The sequence below is a fragment of the Crassostrea angulata genome, chromosome 5, assembly GCF_025612915.1.
Source record: "Crassostrea angulata isolate pt1a10 chromosome 5, ASM2561291v2, whole genome shotgun sequence".
NCBI classification, from domain to species: domain Eukaryota; kingdom Metazoa; phylum Mollusca; class Bivalvia; order Ostreida; family Ostreidae; genus Magallana; species Magallana angulata.
The window spans coordinates 13,548,865-13,566,112 of record NC_069115.1 but is presented as its reverse complement, the minus strand read 5'-3'; the positions used below and the strand labels follow the sequence as shown (position 1 = coordinate 13,566,112).

General features: G+C 32.8%; 1 protein-coding gene across 1 annotated transcript; it reads left to right on the top strand.

The window, feature by feature from the left end:
* Positions 1 to 1,679: 1,679 nt before the first annotated feature.
* LOC128183341 (probable ubiquitin carboxyl-terminal hydrolase MINDY-4) lies at positions 1,680 to 15,075 on the top strand. Its single transcript, XM_052852308.1, has 16 exons — positions 1,680 to 1,881; positions 3,331 to 3,450; positions 5,288 to 5,507; positions 6,596 to 6,789; positions 7,012 to 7,334; positions 7,754 to 7,934; positions 8,524 to 8,640; positions 8,959 to 9,047; positions 9,596 to 9,694; positions 10,348 to 10,414; positions 10,634 to 10,770; positions 12,148 to 12,211; positions 12,391 to 12,555; positions 12,927 to 13,107; positions 13,258 to 13,336; positions 13,474 to 15,075. Exons 1-16 carry the CDS (start codon positions 1,819 to 1,821, stop codon positions 13,520 to 13,522), a joined length of 2,148 nt encoding a protein of 715 aa, XP_052708268.1. The 5' UTR covers positions 1,680 to 1,818; the 3' UTR covers positions 13,523 to 15,075.
* The last annotated feature ends 2,173 nt before the right edge of the window (positions 15,076 to 17,248 follow it).

Genomic DNA, 17,248 nt, shown 5'->3' with positions numbered 1-17,248 from the left:
CATGTTCCTATTTTGATCTGTCGTTGAAGAATTATACTCTACAGCTGTGAATGAACCATTCTCATCAAAAGTACTCTTATCCCCGTACTTCATCAAATTTGAGTTCTCTAACGCTTCACATTGAATGAAAATTAAAACAATAATGATCATTTTGCAAACATTGGCAAATGTCACAAAAGAGTCTAACATCCTTGCATGGAAGTGCCGCAGTTTGGTGACTGACAACAAACTGAAAAAAATATCGGTTGCAGCGTGTATATACATGTGTTTACACTGACCAAATACTCGGGGTTTGTATGAGAGACTAATTATGAATTAGTTCATTAAACACGCGAGGATCGACTAAATCTCGCGTTTGTATCGGACATTGGTAGCTTTTAATCAAATTACGTGCACTATCGTGGAGTGCAATCAGTTGAAATGGCCTTAGACGGAGACCTGCTGATTGCTGTAATGACTGTATCGTAATTACTACTGCTGATGTAAAAGGGGTGGCGGCGGATCACAGAATCACATGTTCTCCGCCAGTAACAAAAAAAATCAATATGCATCCGGTCCGTCACCTTTGGCCGTATCTAGCGAGTATACCAAAATCTAAGTATGTTGCAAAAAAAGAATTGAACGTCAAGTAATACGTGCGCGGATCCAGCTAGAGTATTTTTCAGGAAGGGTTAGGCGAGGGATTATTTTTGTCTGTCGGGGAGGGGATGCATGTCCGAGGCCCAATTATGGTAATTTGATGTGTATATTCAAAACAGTTTGAATTTTTAATCCGCGCGTGTAATAGATGATACAAAACTCTTGTGTGTATATTCATCCATATATTTGAGTTGTAGCTCGATATATCGAGCTATCGAAGATGGTGCGTGAAAAACCGATAGAATTGTGGCTATGCTAAAGGGGTTAAGGATAGCTGAGAAATTAAACATAAATAAAATATATATTTAACACTGGCATTGTACATTAGCTATGAACTTAGAATATACGATGTGCGCAGCATGCAGTTGAAATGTGTATGACGTCATTATGGGAAGAGAACCATGAATATGCGTGTTGCTACTTGCAACATTTAATTTACTGCTTTGAATTACTCGCCTGTGCAACACCTTTCAATTAAAGGAACTATTTTATGAAGAAATTCAATAGATTTACAGACAGTTTTTTCATGTGCGTATGTGTTTGATTCATTCGTAATTCGCAAAAAAAAGAATCTAAAAGGATTTTTTTTTTATTTATTTTTTTAATTTTTTTTTTTAAATTGTATAGAGCAGAAACATTATATCTCTTTATAGAGTAAGAGAAATGAATGCGATTAATATCTACTGAAAATGAATTAGACAATTTTTAAAGGGTAGTTTTTCAATAAAGAAAAATTACATTCATTGTAACCTATATGAACATTTTTCTTTCCTTGGGGTGCCAAAAACTACATATGCGGCGATGCCCGTTTTGAAAAAAAAATGCTCATATAACGTAATGCATCTGCATCACTGTCATCTCCTTTTAATAAAGTGGAAATCTTAATAAATTTCTTCTTTTTCCTATATATACGCTAGAAATGTCCATCGCCCAAATAATACCTCCTCCCACCCCATCAACGCATTTGCGAATCCGAATCGCACTTGCTTGGAAATTGGTAGGGTAACGAATAAGATGGGCACCGCCTCGGATCGGAAAATCTCGCGAGAGTGGTGTTGCTACTTTGGAATGTTTCAATATGGCGGGCACCAACGAGTTTATGGTTTAAAAACAAAAAATTACATAGACATCGCGGGAGCCTGTTGTCGTCTTCAAGAATTAAATGTCTGAGATGCAAAAATGGATCCTTCATACACTGAAGTTATCGCAGCATCTCTTGTACGAGAATTCCTCAGCAGAAAGGTAACACAATGACTTTTTTCTGCGAGATAATTCGGTTCGGAGTTTGTGCTCCATGTTAAAAATAGTTTTATACATTCTAAAAACGTGTTTTGTTGATCATGCTGATTGATAAACATTCAGTTCACATAATCATTAAAAAAATAACGTTGGTTACATCAGAGACATAAATAATGTTATTTATGTCTCTGGTTACACCATCCTAGACAATTTGGGATTCTCAAACATTAGTAATTATAAAAGCACAATCCAACACTTTTTACCAAACATAAAGCAAAGAATCATTGACCAATGTATCCAAGAGCAATCATCAAAAATTTTTAGTTCAGAAAAACTTTCATTTTTTCAAAAATTATATATGAGAAAAAGAAGTCCTTATGTTGATATACTCAGGAAAAGATCTGAGAGATCCTCTATTAGTAGAATAAGATTAAGTGCACATAAACTTGCAATAGAAAGTGGTAGATATAATGCCACAATTAGGAATGAAAGATATTGTAATGCTTGTAAACCTGGTGCAATTGAAGATGAAACTCATTTTCTTTTTCAATGTAAAGCCTATTCTCATCTAAGGAACAGCTATTTTAGTAATTTTTATAAGATAAGTAAAATAAATATTGCCAATAACTTGGACAAAGAAAGATACATTTTACATGTATGTTTAAATAGTGAAATACATACTATTTTAAATATTACTGTTAAATTCATTAATGACTGCTTTGAACACAGATGTCAATTAGTCTAAGGAAATGTTAAACTGATCTATATAGATCAGTAAAAATATATATACTGTACATGCAACTATTGTAAACATACAATGATGTTCTTATATATTCATTGGGCCTTTGCCAATTATTGTAATTGTGTTTGTGCCAATAAAATATTTGTATTTGTATTTGTATTTGTATTTGTCTCTGGTTACAGGGTCGATACTGCTCAAATTATCTAAACATGTGCTAATTTATTTTCACTGAAAGTATCTTCAAAAGTAACCATCTTGCAACTTATCAAGTTAATAACCTGAGTGATTGGTGAAATATCGATTGTTCGAATATTGTGATTGACACATGTAATGTTATAATGCAAAACAAACTCTCTGTTAATAATGCACTAAGCACTACGTGCATATGGACTTTCCTATGATGTACATCATGTTCCCACAGCGCTATTCTCTTTGAGAAGTGAACAGGCATAGCCTATATAGCTATGCTTGTCCACTTCTCAAAAGAGAATACATGCAGCATCAGAGTGTACATCATATTGGGAAACTAATAAAAATTCCTTAAGGTAAATGTAGTAACTCATAAGTTTACAAGTAGGAGTTTGCCATTCTTTGAGTCAATGGTAGGTTTACACGGAGGGTGCAGAGTTACAAAGAAAAAAATACTTTAGTTATGCAATAATATGTCTGAAATATAGAAAACATTTTCTAAAATCATCTTCTGATTTCAGGGTCTGAAGGGAACACTACAGATGATGGACCATGAAATGCCAAGGGGAGACAATGCCATTAGTAACAGACAACTGCTGATGAGAGAGCTACATATTGAGAAACTGATGAAGAGAAACAAGGTCTGACCATGCACAGAGAGATCAGTGATATGTAAAACTATAATTTTCCTTTTTCTCATTGGCTGAAATTATATCATGTGACATTTGTCACTAAATTGTCAGTTTCTTGCAAGCTCGGTCGATATCACTTTCTGTGTCTTTGGTCGATATAACTGGACATTGGTCCATATTACCACACATTGACCTTCAATGGAGTCCATAATTGTATTTTATGTATTATAAAGTAAAAACTGTAGGTTTATATAGGGATGTTTTAATTAAAACTTTGTTCTACTAGTTTGAATCTTTCAAATTAGTTATAGTATTCATAATGTGCATTAACTTATAAAAGCTGAACACCGCTCGTAAATAGGCACTGTCCGCCATATTTCGATCGATCTCTCTTACCATTGCTATTCCTACAACCCCTATATAAGCTGCAGACCTCTGAGCAGTTTAAAGTATTTCGCTGTAGAGGTCTAACCTGTGTGGACGTACAGTAGTTGGCCATAAATGAGTTCGCAACATGGCCGACGTTTACGTAGGTCTCGTCATCACCTGAATTTTTTGAACCAATTATTTATAACAACAAAGTAAAAATGACTTAGCAGACATATAAATTACTGTGTATTATATCCCTGGGAGTGAAATAATCATAGAATTTTCTAGGTATAGCGATGTACAGGCTTTGTATTGAATAAAACGGGAGACTACTCGAAATGTAAACAACAACTCTTCATAAATCACGAAAAATTCGGGTTTCATTTTTTGACCTTTGTACTTGTGTAATCAATATGTTTCCTATGGTTTAATGATATTAATGTCTGAACGTTATGTATGCCCAAAATTGTATTGATATTGTGTTCCTTTACGATATAATTGGACATTGAATTCGTGTTATCTTTTTTGACAAACTATCGGCGATTTGTAAAGTGCCGAACAACGACTGGTGAGAAGCAGTCTGATTACGGTTTTATTCACATATGATTCAACACCATAGACTCTTATCTTGCAGTAAATCAAGCTTTTCAGTTCTTAAAAGCATATTTTTTGTTATTTCTTGGGACTCTAAAACGGCATTCGGTCATATGTCATCTAACGGTGCCCTTTTTCTACAACTTTTACTTCGAGTTACAATTTTAGCCTTACTCCGGTCTTTAGTATTTTAAAACTTTACCTCACAGTTTTTGCTGTATATTCCGATCATCCTTCCAGTTTAAGGCAATAAAAAATCCAACATCTGACATTTGTATGACGATTTGTTTCTGCCTTCCCCTATTTTTTCTCGGTTGGGTGCCATGTCGGTTTGCAGACGATAATTGTTTACCAAAGGGGGATAACTAAAAAAATAACATCGGCAAAAGCAGTAAAAAGTCGGAGAATCACCGGACAATTTTTGATTATGGTTATCGTAGAAAATAGGCTTTATATTCTTCTTTAAATCTACCTCACAGAAAAAAAGTATGTTACGGCGGCCATTTTGCGAACTCATTTATGGCACGCGACTGTACATCTTGCCTCACCCTGTTAATTGGTCCTGATGAAATTATCAAGTTTTACACAATTTTTTCAAGCCAGGAGAATACTAAAATCAAATAAACGGTCAAAATATAATTTACAAACAGAATAATGAGAATATGCACATCAAATAAGAATAAGAATTAAATTGACCACGAGATTCAGGTGTGCAATCAGGTGTAACGAAATTGAAGGGTTTATATACCAGGTATCTGTGTGACGGTGCCTATTTACGATTGGTGTTCAGCTTTAAGGGCCGAGTTAATTCACTCTCCAATGCTGTAGTAGTTTAAGTCTTAATTACCAATGTTTTTTCAAAAGCAAAATTTGCTTATTGCAGGAGATGGTGGAACCATTAAGAACAATGCTAGAAATAATAACCAAATACTTCTTAGAGCTGACAAAACCAGGTGATTTGATTTTGGTGCCCCAGCCCCAGGATTCTGACTCTATGTCTTCCTCTCAGCCAACCCACAATAACGAAGCATCTAATTTAATAAACCCAGCTGTTGATAGACCTACCTCTTCTAGTTATGGCTCAGGAGGAAAGTCGAGAACAGGTAATATTAGGAAACATTATCTCATAATAATTTTTATCACACCTCTGTATATCTTTGCTATGTAATTATCTCTATATAGATCATTTAACGTGGAATATTTTTTGTGCTATTTGCCCATGGTAATTAGTCATTAAAACAATTCTCAGGCAGCGTCTGATTTCCCTCACATTTAATTTCAGACTTCCTCTGGTGTTATCATAGTCTTTACATTAGATTCAAAGTACTCAGATAAGTCTAACTTGTCCACTGTAAGAAACTCTGCATCACTGACAAAAAAGTTTTCATTGGTACAATAAACATGATAAAACACCATTTTACTGATTCTTTGGACAATAGAAAGTTAATTATTCCCCTGAGAGGTTACTATTTTCCTAAGCTTGGCCTCAATAAATAGTTGCTGTCTTGGGGACATTAAACTTGGTATTGTCCTTAAAGCCAGTAAATAGGTAAATATTGTAAAAAGTTACATTTCCTGAACTAAGAGGGAAAATAACCAATCCTAATAATAATTTAAAAGTTAAGTCAATCATTCCCCAAACCATTACATCACATAGGGCTGCTGTTTTTATGTTTGATTTCTGTGGTGGTTCATTGAATTGACTCCCATGAAACACTTGTACATGGCAGATTAAACTCCAGTGTAAGCCAATACCAAATTGCAGCTTGGTGGCCTAAGACAGTGTAGAATGAAAAAGTGCCTTATCTGTGGACACAACACAACATCAAGTGACCACAGTGGGGCTAGAACTAGCAACCTATCGGTTACTGGCCAACACTTAAAACCCCTAAGACATTTGCTTGCTATGATTATTAAGATTTCTTTATAATTAGTTGTACATGTATCAATAATATATAGATAAATGAGATATTTCTAGTGTACAAGAGGTAATTTTTAAAAAAGATTTTATTATAGTTCACATTCTTGATCATACGGTGATTAACATGTAATTAATCTGCAAATTTAAGCTGCTACAAACACATGAAAACATATTTTTGCTGTTGTGTCCATAAAAACTTAAGTGCATAAAACAATTAGTTACTCCCCCTTACTCCTAAGCCATACATGTACCTCAATATTGACTCTTCAGGTGTACGGAATGGGTCGCAGGATCTGGTCATAGATGACAATGTGGAGGGGGAGACACTCTTGGGGTCAGGCAAGGCTGGCCTGATGGACAGGGAGGACCCCAAGGACTCATTCCCTACCCCACAGAGACTCCAAGGCAGACCCATCAGTGCCAAGAAGAAAGGAATGTCTGGACCCATCACAAGTAATCTGGAGGTCAGTGTCAAGAGGTTAAAGGTCAAACAGCACACAGATTAGAGAAAGTTTATCGTAGCTTAAGTTGGATTTGTGTAATTTTCATGTTTATTCTGATGATAAGAGAAACAATGAATTAAACGCAAACTTTAACCCCAACCTAATTTGCTTGTTTTTAAAGCATCTTTATGGTATTTGATAATTTAAAACTGATTAAACTTAATATGTAGCATTTGTTTTTAGGACACTGGAAGAAACCGCAAACTAAACAAACCTAGACCTTTGACCTCAGGGTCCCGCAAAATAATTCTAGACAGCCCCGAATTGACCTCTGAACCTAGACGCAGTTCAGTGAATGAGGACAGACTTTCTGGCACAACAGGAAGTGTAGCGGGCCGTGAAAGGAAGCCGTCCATTCAGGACGTGCTGGCTGTGGAAGACACCAAACCTTCAAAACCAAAATCAGCGTCAGGGAGACGCCAGGCATCCTTGGAGGAGGATTTCCCAGAATACAGTGTAGACAAATCGAGTATAGCAAACAGACCCCCCACTAGGGGGAGCCAGAGGTCAGTACACCACAGTAGTAAATCGTCCAATCAATGGAATATCATTTGTAAGTTGTATTGTTGTTATAGAAAGATTTTTAAGGAATAAATGTGGAAGAGTTGTTTATGAAATGTGGATAAGATATTGTCAGTGAGTATTTGACTCCAAGTAATTTTAAACAAGAAGTATATATCATAAAGATTTTACACACATCATATTTTTGCAATTTAAACATATTTTATTGAGTAATTAACATCATATTTTCATAGAGGCTTGATTTTAGAGTGGATTAATCTGAGGCATATACTGGGGACCATAATTAACCTGAACGTATTTCAATCTGTTATGAATGTGACGGTGCAAGTAATATATAACCATAGCACCATACCCTATTTAGCAAAACACTGTCAGTTAAAAATAAACATTTATCTTTTTTCAGACCATCCTCCAACCATTCAGTGGCATCAAAACTTTCCACGAAAGTAGGTGACCTGGAGTTTGGTGATTGTGACGACCTTGACTCAGATTTAGCTGACCTTGACCTGGGACCAAAGTTATCTGTGAACCGTCCAGTACAGAACCTGATTGATGCCCGCCCAATAACACTACAAACTGCCATAGTAAGTCATTCAATGTAGAATAACACATGATCAAAAGCAGGGAAATCCATTTACATGTAGCAAATATTTATAGTGTCTATGTTATTGAAAAGATTTATTAAGAGAGAAGCATTATACAAATGTGAAGAAATTTAATTCTCTTTTTTTCAAGGAATTGATGTAAATTCATTTTGTTCATGTAATAATTCTTGTAAAAGACTTCTCTTATCAAACTGGAAACAGGATAATTTATGTAGACACTTTGTATCATTAGTTAAAATGTGCTATTTGATCTTGTTAAATAACCTGGGAAGACAAGCTATAAGAATATTGAGAAAATCTGGAAAGTGGAGACATGCATGCAAAACCAATTAATACTGAAAACCAACTTTCTAATGTGACCTTTTCATTCATGATTTACCTGAGATAAACTGTTTTGTGGCAACTAATTTTTGCAATCAAGATTGTCTGGATAATAATATACCAGATAATTTTATTAGCTGGTTCACCTCGAGAAATAGTTGTGATGATGAGGCTTCATCAAAAATTGAGTAAAATAAAAATTTGAATGATTACTTATTATTAAATCAATTCCTCTGTATTTCTTTAGAATTTGAAGACCCTGATATTTGGGTCGGCTACCCAGTGTTTCAATGATGAGTGGAGGTACCAAAGTCTGGTGTTCTGTGATCTCCCAAAGCTTCAGTATGGAATAGTCCAGAAAAAGGTGAGAGAGAGAGAGAGAGAGAGAGAGAGAGAGAGAGAGAGAGAGAGAGGGGGGGTGAAGAATAGAAAGAGAAAGAAGATAGATACAAGCGAAATATACAGAAAGAATAAGAGATACTGATATTAAGAACAGATTTTTAAGATAAATAGTCCGAGAAAAAGATGTTCTAACATTTACATGTAATATGAGTTTAATGTTTGTACATTTTATATGAGTTTAATGTTTGAGGCTTGTTTGAGTTTTTCTACATTGAACCCATACATGTTTATGATGTGTAGGTATACAGTATTCCAGTAAATAATAATGTTTTTGTTACAGGGAGGTCCCTGTGGTGTGCTGGCTGCTATACAGGCTTGTGTTCTACAGGAACTGTTGTTTGGGGATTGCAAAATACCATTGAAACGATTGTAAGTGTTAAATACCAAAATATTAATGAGATGGATGTAAGTGTAAATTACCACAGACTGACTGAAACAATTGTAAACAGAAAGAAACTTTGAAATGATTGTGTTACAGTAACTGCTCCTACTAAATGTTTATAAGTACGTTAGTCACTGAAACAAGCATAAAACATTTTTAGTAATATGTATAAAAAATAGAAAGTCTGAAGTACCACTGAAACCATTGAAAGTGTATATAAGTAACACTGATGCATTTGTTTGACTAGTGTAAAATGGTGCTGAAAAGATTGCAAGTATAAAGTACCACTGAAATGATTATAAATGTAAAGTAACACTAAAGTAATTGTTATTGTTAAGTTACCATTGAAATAATTGTAAATGTAAAGTACCAAAGTTACTGTAACGATTGTAAGTGTTTGATACAATTAAAAAGATTGTAAGGCTTAGTGTAAAGTACCACGGAAACTATCAGGCCTTTTTGAAGAAAAAAATTGTTACTGTCACATGGAACGAGATGGTACATGTTTATTCCTATTATTTGTTTGTTCTTGTAGCGGGGATCCAACGCATGAAGAGAGAAGTCAAGCCCTAGCTACAGCTTTGGCCAAAATCTTCTGGCGAGCAGGAGAGAATAAAACAGCAGTAGTCACCATGTAAGTAAGAACTTTTGTATTACAACTGTATACACATGTATCCTGTGCTATATGAACTCTAGGCTGGGCAATATTTTGATGCATATGTATTTGATACGTAGACTGTGAAAAGTGCCGCATCTTTAAGATTGCTTCATCATAATTAAACTACGAACTATGTAAAGGGAAATAACACAATTACCGACTGATGCTCTTGAATACCTGTACAATGTTATATTAAAATGTGTACTTATCTACTTTATGTTGGCATCTTTGTAACAGCAATGCTTAAAAGGGCATTTGCTGAATAAAGTATGATAGTTATTAATTTTTTTTAAATTTTTTGATTTGCAAAGGTATACACAATTAAAGCCAAAATAAAAATTAGTTTGTATAGAAACCAGAATAATGTGAATAAGCTACATTTTATAATGAATATATATTCAAAGAAATTTGTAGACTTAAGAACAACTAATGGTTCATAAACCAATGGTATTTTAACAACTTGAAAAAACAAAAACTAAAAATACATGTGCATTCCTGGAGGGTAAAATTTATACTGTATATATTAGGCACAAAAATTTGACAGAATTTTCGTAGAATTTCCTTTGCTTAGAAAAGAAAACAAGCTTTTATTGCCTCTCATCTGACATTTCTCTGTGTTTGTCTTACAGAGGTTCAGGGAAAGCCGTGTTTCAGGGAGGGGCACCAAAGTACCGGGCAGATGACCTGACAGAGACAGTAAGTAAATTAACTTGACGTAGCTCATTAACTTTATTTTGAACTGACATTAATTTACATATTAATCATTGATTTCATTTACATGATGTTTATGAAAGTTGTTTTGTTGATCATGAGAGTGGATGCTATTTTGAACATTCATGTGAAAACATTTTTTATACTGGGATGTTATAAATTATAAGAGAGACTATTGTTGTACAATGTTAATTTTCTTGGCAGCTGATGCTGAATCACTTCAAGTCCTATGACAATCTGCTGGGCTTTCTGAAACAGAATGTACATCATTTTATGACGGATGGGACGGGGGGCGTCATATTGACGCTGTACTCCGTCATCTTCTCCCGATACATTGACCAGTGAGTCGGTTGTCTCTGATTTATATGCTTTAACAAGTACCTCTATCATTTTTAATTCTATTCAATTGTGAAACTTGGCTATCAATTAGTTACTCAATGATAATCAAATCAGGGTTTACTATATATTGAGTATGGTTACATGTACGTAATTAGCAAAAACAGAGCAGAATAGACTCTGGTAAAAAAAATTAAGGTAGGTCAAATGAAAGAAAAATGGACAATGGTTGTATAAGTACATGTAGGTAAGTTTGTAGTGTCTTGGTGATGAGCTCACTCAGTAAAACAGTCACTGCATACCCAGAATTTCAGCATAGAGCAGTCATGTTTCTTTCTTTTTATTACCCAAGTCTTATAACGTATGAAAATTTTATGAATTATTATTAAAATTAAGTTTTTGCCAATATAATTTGTATGTGCGTTGTACTTTACGATAATTATATTTTACTTACCGGTATATCCTTAAAGGGGCATGGTCACGATTTTGGTCAAAAATTAATTTTTCGATTTTGATGTTTACAATGCTTCAGTAAGTCATTTTTAATAGGCAACCAAAATTTGAGTGTCAGCGATTTACAGAGCTTACAATTCTTCGCTATGAAAACAAAGCGTCTGTTTACATTTCGAATGTTGAAGTGAAAATTCCAGTTTAAGACCTAAAATAAATGTGTTAATCGTTAAGACCGTTTTTTTATGTTTTAAATGAAATCAATAATAAGATAGACAAACCAGCTTTAAAAAGATTTTTTACTGGTATATTGAACCTATGTAAACAAAAACAGGGCACGAGCCTTGTTTACATGACGAAGAATTGTGAGCCCTGTATCTTGCCTAAAACTCAACGACTTGCACCCAAATTTCATTTAATCATTAGAAATGCATTCCTAAAGCATTGCAAATAATAAAAACAGAAAAATAAAATTTGACCAAAATCGTGACCATGCCCCTTTAATCACATTGTGATATATTGGTACGAATCATTATCATGACATACTGAGAGAAACTTTAATAGCTATCAATAAGTTAACAATAATCTCATGATGCATTGACCATTGATGATTTGGTCAACCAATGTTCTCATAATCATGTACATTGATCAGTATTTGGATTAACTGCTACTGAAATAATCAGCATATAAAATGTTAATTAAGTTTGAAATCCCAATTGTTAAAACTTCTAAAAAATATATTTTCTCTTTAGGGTGATTAATTGACGATTCTTGGTTTATCTTTGCATCTTAGCTTTTACTAAATTTACATTTCATGTTTTTCAAATGCTTGCCAACAGCAAATAAAAATGTATAAAAACAATGTAAAATCGCTGTAAAGTTACATGTACTATGTATACAAAAATAACTAAAGTCTTTATTTTGTTTGGCAGGGTGAGGGAGGATATGGACGAACCAACAGGAAAGCTGATGGGAGCTCATGGGTACTGTACTCAGGTAATGCCACTTACTATCTACTTACATAATGACTAACCATCTATAGGTACTAAATGTTAGCAATATCTTGGAATTTTTTTTTAAAAATTGAAATGAAATACATGTTGTAATTTCTCATTAGATAATTGCTTTTCTTTTGACATGCCTAATTCATGACCAGTTGTGTTTTTCTGTACCAGGATACGGTCAATTTGTACTTAACTGGGAAAGCCAATTCTAATGTGTTCAATGACAAAATCGAGCTGGACTCAGGTACAGGAAGTGATGTCACAATCCTTAAGGGGGTTACAGGGAGGTCAAATATAGGACTGCTTTCACTGTTTGAACATTACAAATCCTGTCAGGTACTTAACTATGGTTTTCTTTTGGATAAATCTTAGATTATTTATAGCATATGTATAGCATCAAACTATGACCAAATCAATGGTAAATTTTTAATATATTATATAACCTATCATCTACTTATCATATAAGTTATGCATGCTTAGGGGTTTTCAAGTCAGAAATTTAATTTTTAGATAAATTTAATTTGTTTAATAATGTTGTTTAATTAATGTTTGGATAATTGTTGCATGCAATAATATGACCCTTAACTTTATTTTTAAAGATTTTGATAAATTGAGTATTATCAAGAAATGACAGTTGATTTTCATTTATCTCTTCTATGACAATGTGAAAATGTCTTATTTTATGAGATTACTTTAATTTGCTCTAGGTGGGGACTTATCTAAAAACACCAAAGTACCCAATCTGGGTGGTGTGCAGTGAGAGTCACTTCAGCGTTTTATTCTCCATCAAGAAGGAGCTTATCAGTGACTGGAAGGCGGAGAGGCGATTTGATCTGTATTACTACGACGGCTTAGCTCGGCAGCAGGAGGAAATCAAACTCACCATAGGTACAGTGAAATACATTATGTTTGTTAGGATTCGCTCGTTATTGATTTATATCATGAACCATGTTCATGTTCTGGCATAAAGAAATGTCATTTGTCATTATAGAAATATATTATAACAGATATATGGCATTGATTTATTTTTTATAACAGATACGGTAGATATGGGATTCAAGACGCCATCTTCTGAAGAGGACCTAGTTCCTCCACTGGAACACTGTATCAGAACCAAGTAAGTCTCTCTTGTCCGCATACCATTACCATGTAAACATGGTGATTTGTACAAAAATAGATATCACTATTTTTCTTTTACCATATCAACATGAAGATTTGAACAAAAACGAGTATTTGCAATTTTTTTCTTTTCAGATGGTCTGGAGCTAATGTTGACTGGAATGGGACTGAACCTCTTCTATAACACAGGATTTGATTGGTCAGCGTAATTTGGATTCAAGCCTTGAAAAAACCTTAACAGAACCAACATCTACATTTCTACCTTCATAGAGTATAGATATAGAAGAATGTTTCAGTTGCTTGTTAAATACAAATGTGATTGATCAACCAGTTTTTATTTTTTTTCTCCTGCTGCAGCTTATCAGAAATCGTTGTGATATATTGTGGACTAAGCACAAAATATCATTGGAAGAAATACAATATATAATATGATTTGATATAAAAACCACAAACTAGGATTTAGGCTACATTTAAGTTATATTTTGGTAATATAACCATGTTGTTGCTATTTGCTATAGTATATCAGTTGTCATATATTTTAGTTTATTACATTTTTATTTTTTACATGTAATTAACTGCTGATTCTTGCAATATTATTTTTTTCAGTAAATTATCAAGTGTTTTACTGAAGAATTGATTAAGTACAATAATTTTGAATAATGAATCCATGCAAAATGAACTGTGATCTGACTGATATCCTTATTCACACGGCACAAATGTTTATAGATGCCATATAATGCCACTAACTTTAATCTAGAAATAATTTTTTTTTTTGAATTTTTTTTTTGTCCAATCAAAAAAAAAAAAGAAACTAATCAATTCATGTTATTGTCAGTAAAATTATCAAATTGATAATAAAAAGGCAGGCATTTTAAAACATTTGCTACTGTTCATTGTTATAGTCAAGAGGAAAAACTCTTGGTGAATAATATACGACATTGTTACTCAGAAGCAGTTATCTTGCTTTGACTATTCCTCAGTTAGACACACCATAAAACTAAACTGCAAATTGTAATAGATTTTCGTAGTTTATTTAAGACATAACTTCAGATGGAAATATTGTTCTTTTGTTTTTGCAAATGAAACTTGTATTTAACCCCATTCCTAGATGAATTAGCAAATGTGTACAATTTTTAGACTGAACTCTATTCACATGTCGAAGGTTACAATGATATTGCACAATTAAAATATAGAAAAGTCACCAAATATATTGCAGGCACATTATGGACACTGTTCAGTTGCAAAGTGTACTTTAAATTTTTACTGTACATTCAAGTAGCTTCATTGCGGTAATAAACTTTAAGATTGTTCTTTCGTGTCAAATTAGAATGTGCGAATGAGATATGTGGACTTTTTTTTTTTTGCCTTGAAAATGTTGTGAATTGTATAATATTTTTACAATATATAATACATTATTTATTATCTACAAAACCCAAGTTAACTTTATAAGTTGTGCCAAATATTTAGTTTATTGATTTTGTACAACACTGCAGCTAATTATTACAGTAACCATGTTCATTTTTGGCATTGTTAATAATTCACTTGCTTTCATGTTGGAAATGTTATTTATTAGTATTTAGCTACTTGATGTTGGCTTTTAGGCAATGTACCATACTTTATAGTGTCAAACTTTTTATTCACAAGTATGACATCAGATCATGCAGGTTAGGAAAAAGATCTGTACATGACTTGAAAAATAATAACATTTTTTTTTATAATTGTATGAACATAGTATTTGAATTGAAAATATTAAAATCTCTCAAAAAATCTCTCAGAAAAAAAGTTTGTAGCTTTTAAAGCAATATATTTACTTCTGTTAAGTACTTAACTAATCCAACAACCACACTTAAAATCATATTTATGAAAACAAGTGTATATATATATATATATATATATATATATATATATATATATATATATATATATATATATATATATATATAAAAAACTGAAATGAATGAAAACACAAAGATCAAGTTTAACATAAGCGCTTTCATTTTCTTCAGATGTTTTACAATACTAACATGGTAACAAATGTCAGTCTTCTCCCGCTTCCAAGCAAAATCTACTGGCGACTACTTTTTTAAAAATGAAATGGAGAGGTTTTTTTTTTTTTATTCAGAGGCCCGGATCGTCATTTTTTGACTTTTAATTATTGACCTTCTTTAAAAGAATATATATATATATATATATATATATATATATATATATATATATATATATATATATATACACACTTATAAATTGAAAGATTGAAATCAATTAAGGAGGTTGGGCTGTCAGCAAATTACAAGCGAGATAAATGTTAACATACTACTTATCTGTGACAGTCTATGTTGACATGCAATAACACGCGAGATAAAAGTTTCCACGCTACTTTTTACATTGACATGTAATAACGAAGTTAAATGTATGTTGCATGTCAACATACTTATCTGCATGTCAACATAATTTAGTTGCATGTCGACATAAAAAGTAACATCTAGCATGCTGGAAGTCAGATGTGGGCGATATTTGATATATTTTGAGATTTTTAATTACTCATACTTGATTGCAGTTTTCTTGCATGTCAACAAAGTTATCCTGCATGTTAATATCATTCTTTTAGATGTCGACATAATTGGTAGAAAAAATAATTTTCATACAGCGACAGACGCATGCCAGCATAAAAATCTATTTAAAAAAAAAAGATTTAAAAAACTATTACAATAAACTCCTTGATGTAAATATGCAACATTAATATGTTGACATTCAACTTATTTTTGTCGATTCGCAACTTATTTATGTCGACATGCAACTTATTTGTGTTAACATGTTGAAATGCAAGTTTAATAAACAATAATGCTACTTCTTTATGTCGACATACTAGATAAATATGTTGACCTGCAACTTATCTATGTTGACATGCAACTTACATGTCTTTATGCTAACAAGTTGCATGTCAACATATTTATTGCGAAATTAAATATTACTTAGTTGTAATTAATATTCATAAGTAGTATATTGCTTGCTGTGTTGGCGGTATTAGTTTTCTTTATGATTAAAAAAAACTATGAATGCATGTTAATGTATTTTTTTTTTTGCATGTTAACATATTTGATAAAAATAACATTAAAGGACTCGGTGGTCATTGCCATATTAAGACTGCATATGTCAGAAAAGAGAAGCGTTGCTAAGATTAAATATTTGTTTTTATTTGGAATTTTTCTTTACTACGTTCTTAACCTGTTGATGTTTCAGCTGACTGATCAATTACATATACGACCTAGTTTGAATTTTTAAATTACAGTGCGCGTGTTTTCAATTTAAAGTAAGGAGAGAACCGTGTTTACGTCCTAAATTTCTGCCACAAGAACGACAAATACCTTTTCATTGATTGATAGATTAAATTGTTTTACAGTTTCGTCTTACAGTCGCTGACTTTTCAACTTATCCTTAAGAGAATGTGTAAATGTTTCACTTGATGTACGTCGTATGAAAGTATTTTTAACTTATTGTATGTGTGTACAAACCAAACTCTTTTGTAACTAGCCCAAATATATTGTATGCATTCTTGACATATGGTTTATATTCTTTGTTTTTAAGTTTTAAAAAAAATCTACTTCATTCTATTTAAATTTTAAAGGTGTATTGATGCGATTTCATTGTTTAAAATTATTGGGAATGTCATCGACTCCATGTTAAGTTTCAGCACCAATAAAGAGTACTTTTAACCTACGAGAGACGTTTACAGTAACTGAACTGCTCATAATTAATTTCAAACGCCCAAAATTGTAAAACTCACACATAAAGTTAAAATGTATTTTGTTCGAGAAGAAAACTTATCCAAAAACAAAAACCTATGTGCACTACTTCAGTGTCTCTGCTTTTCAAATTCATTGGATTCCCATTCCCTGCTTTTATAGTCTCG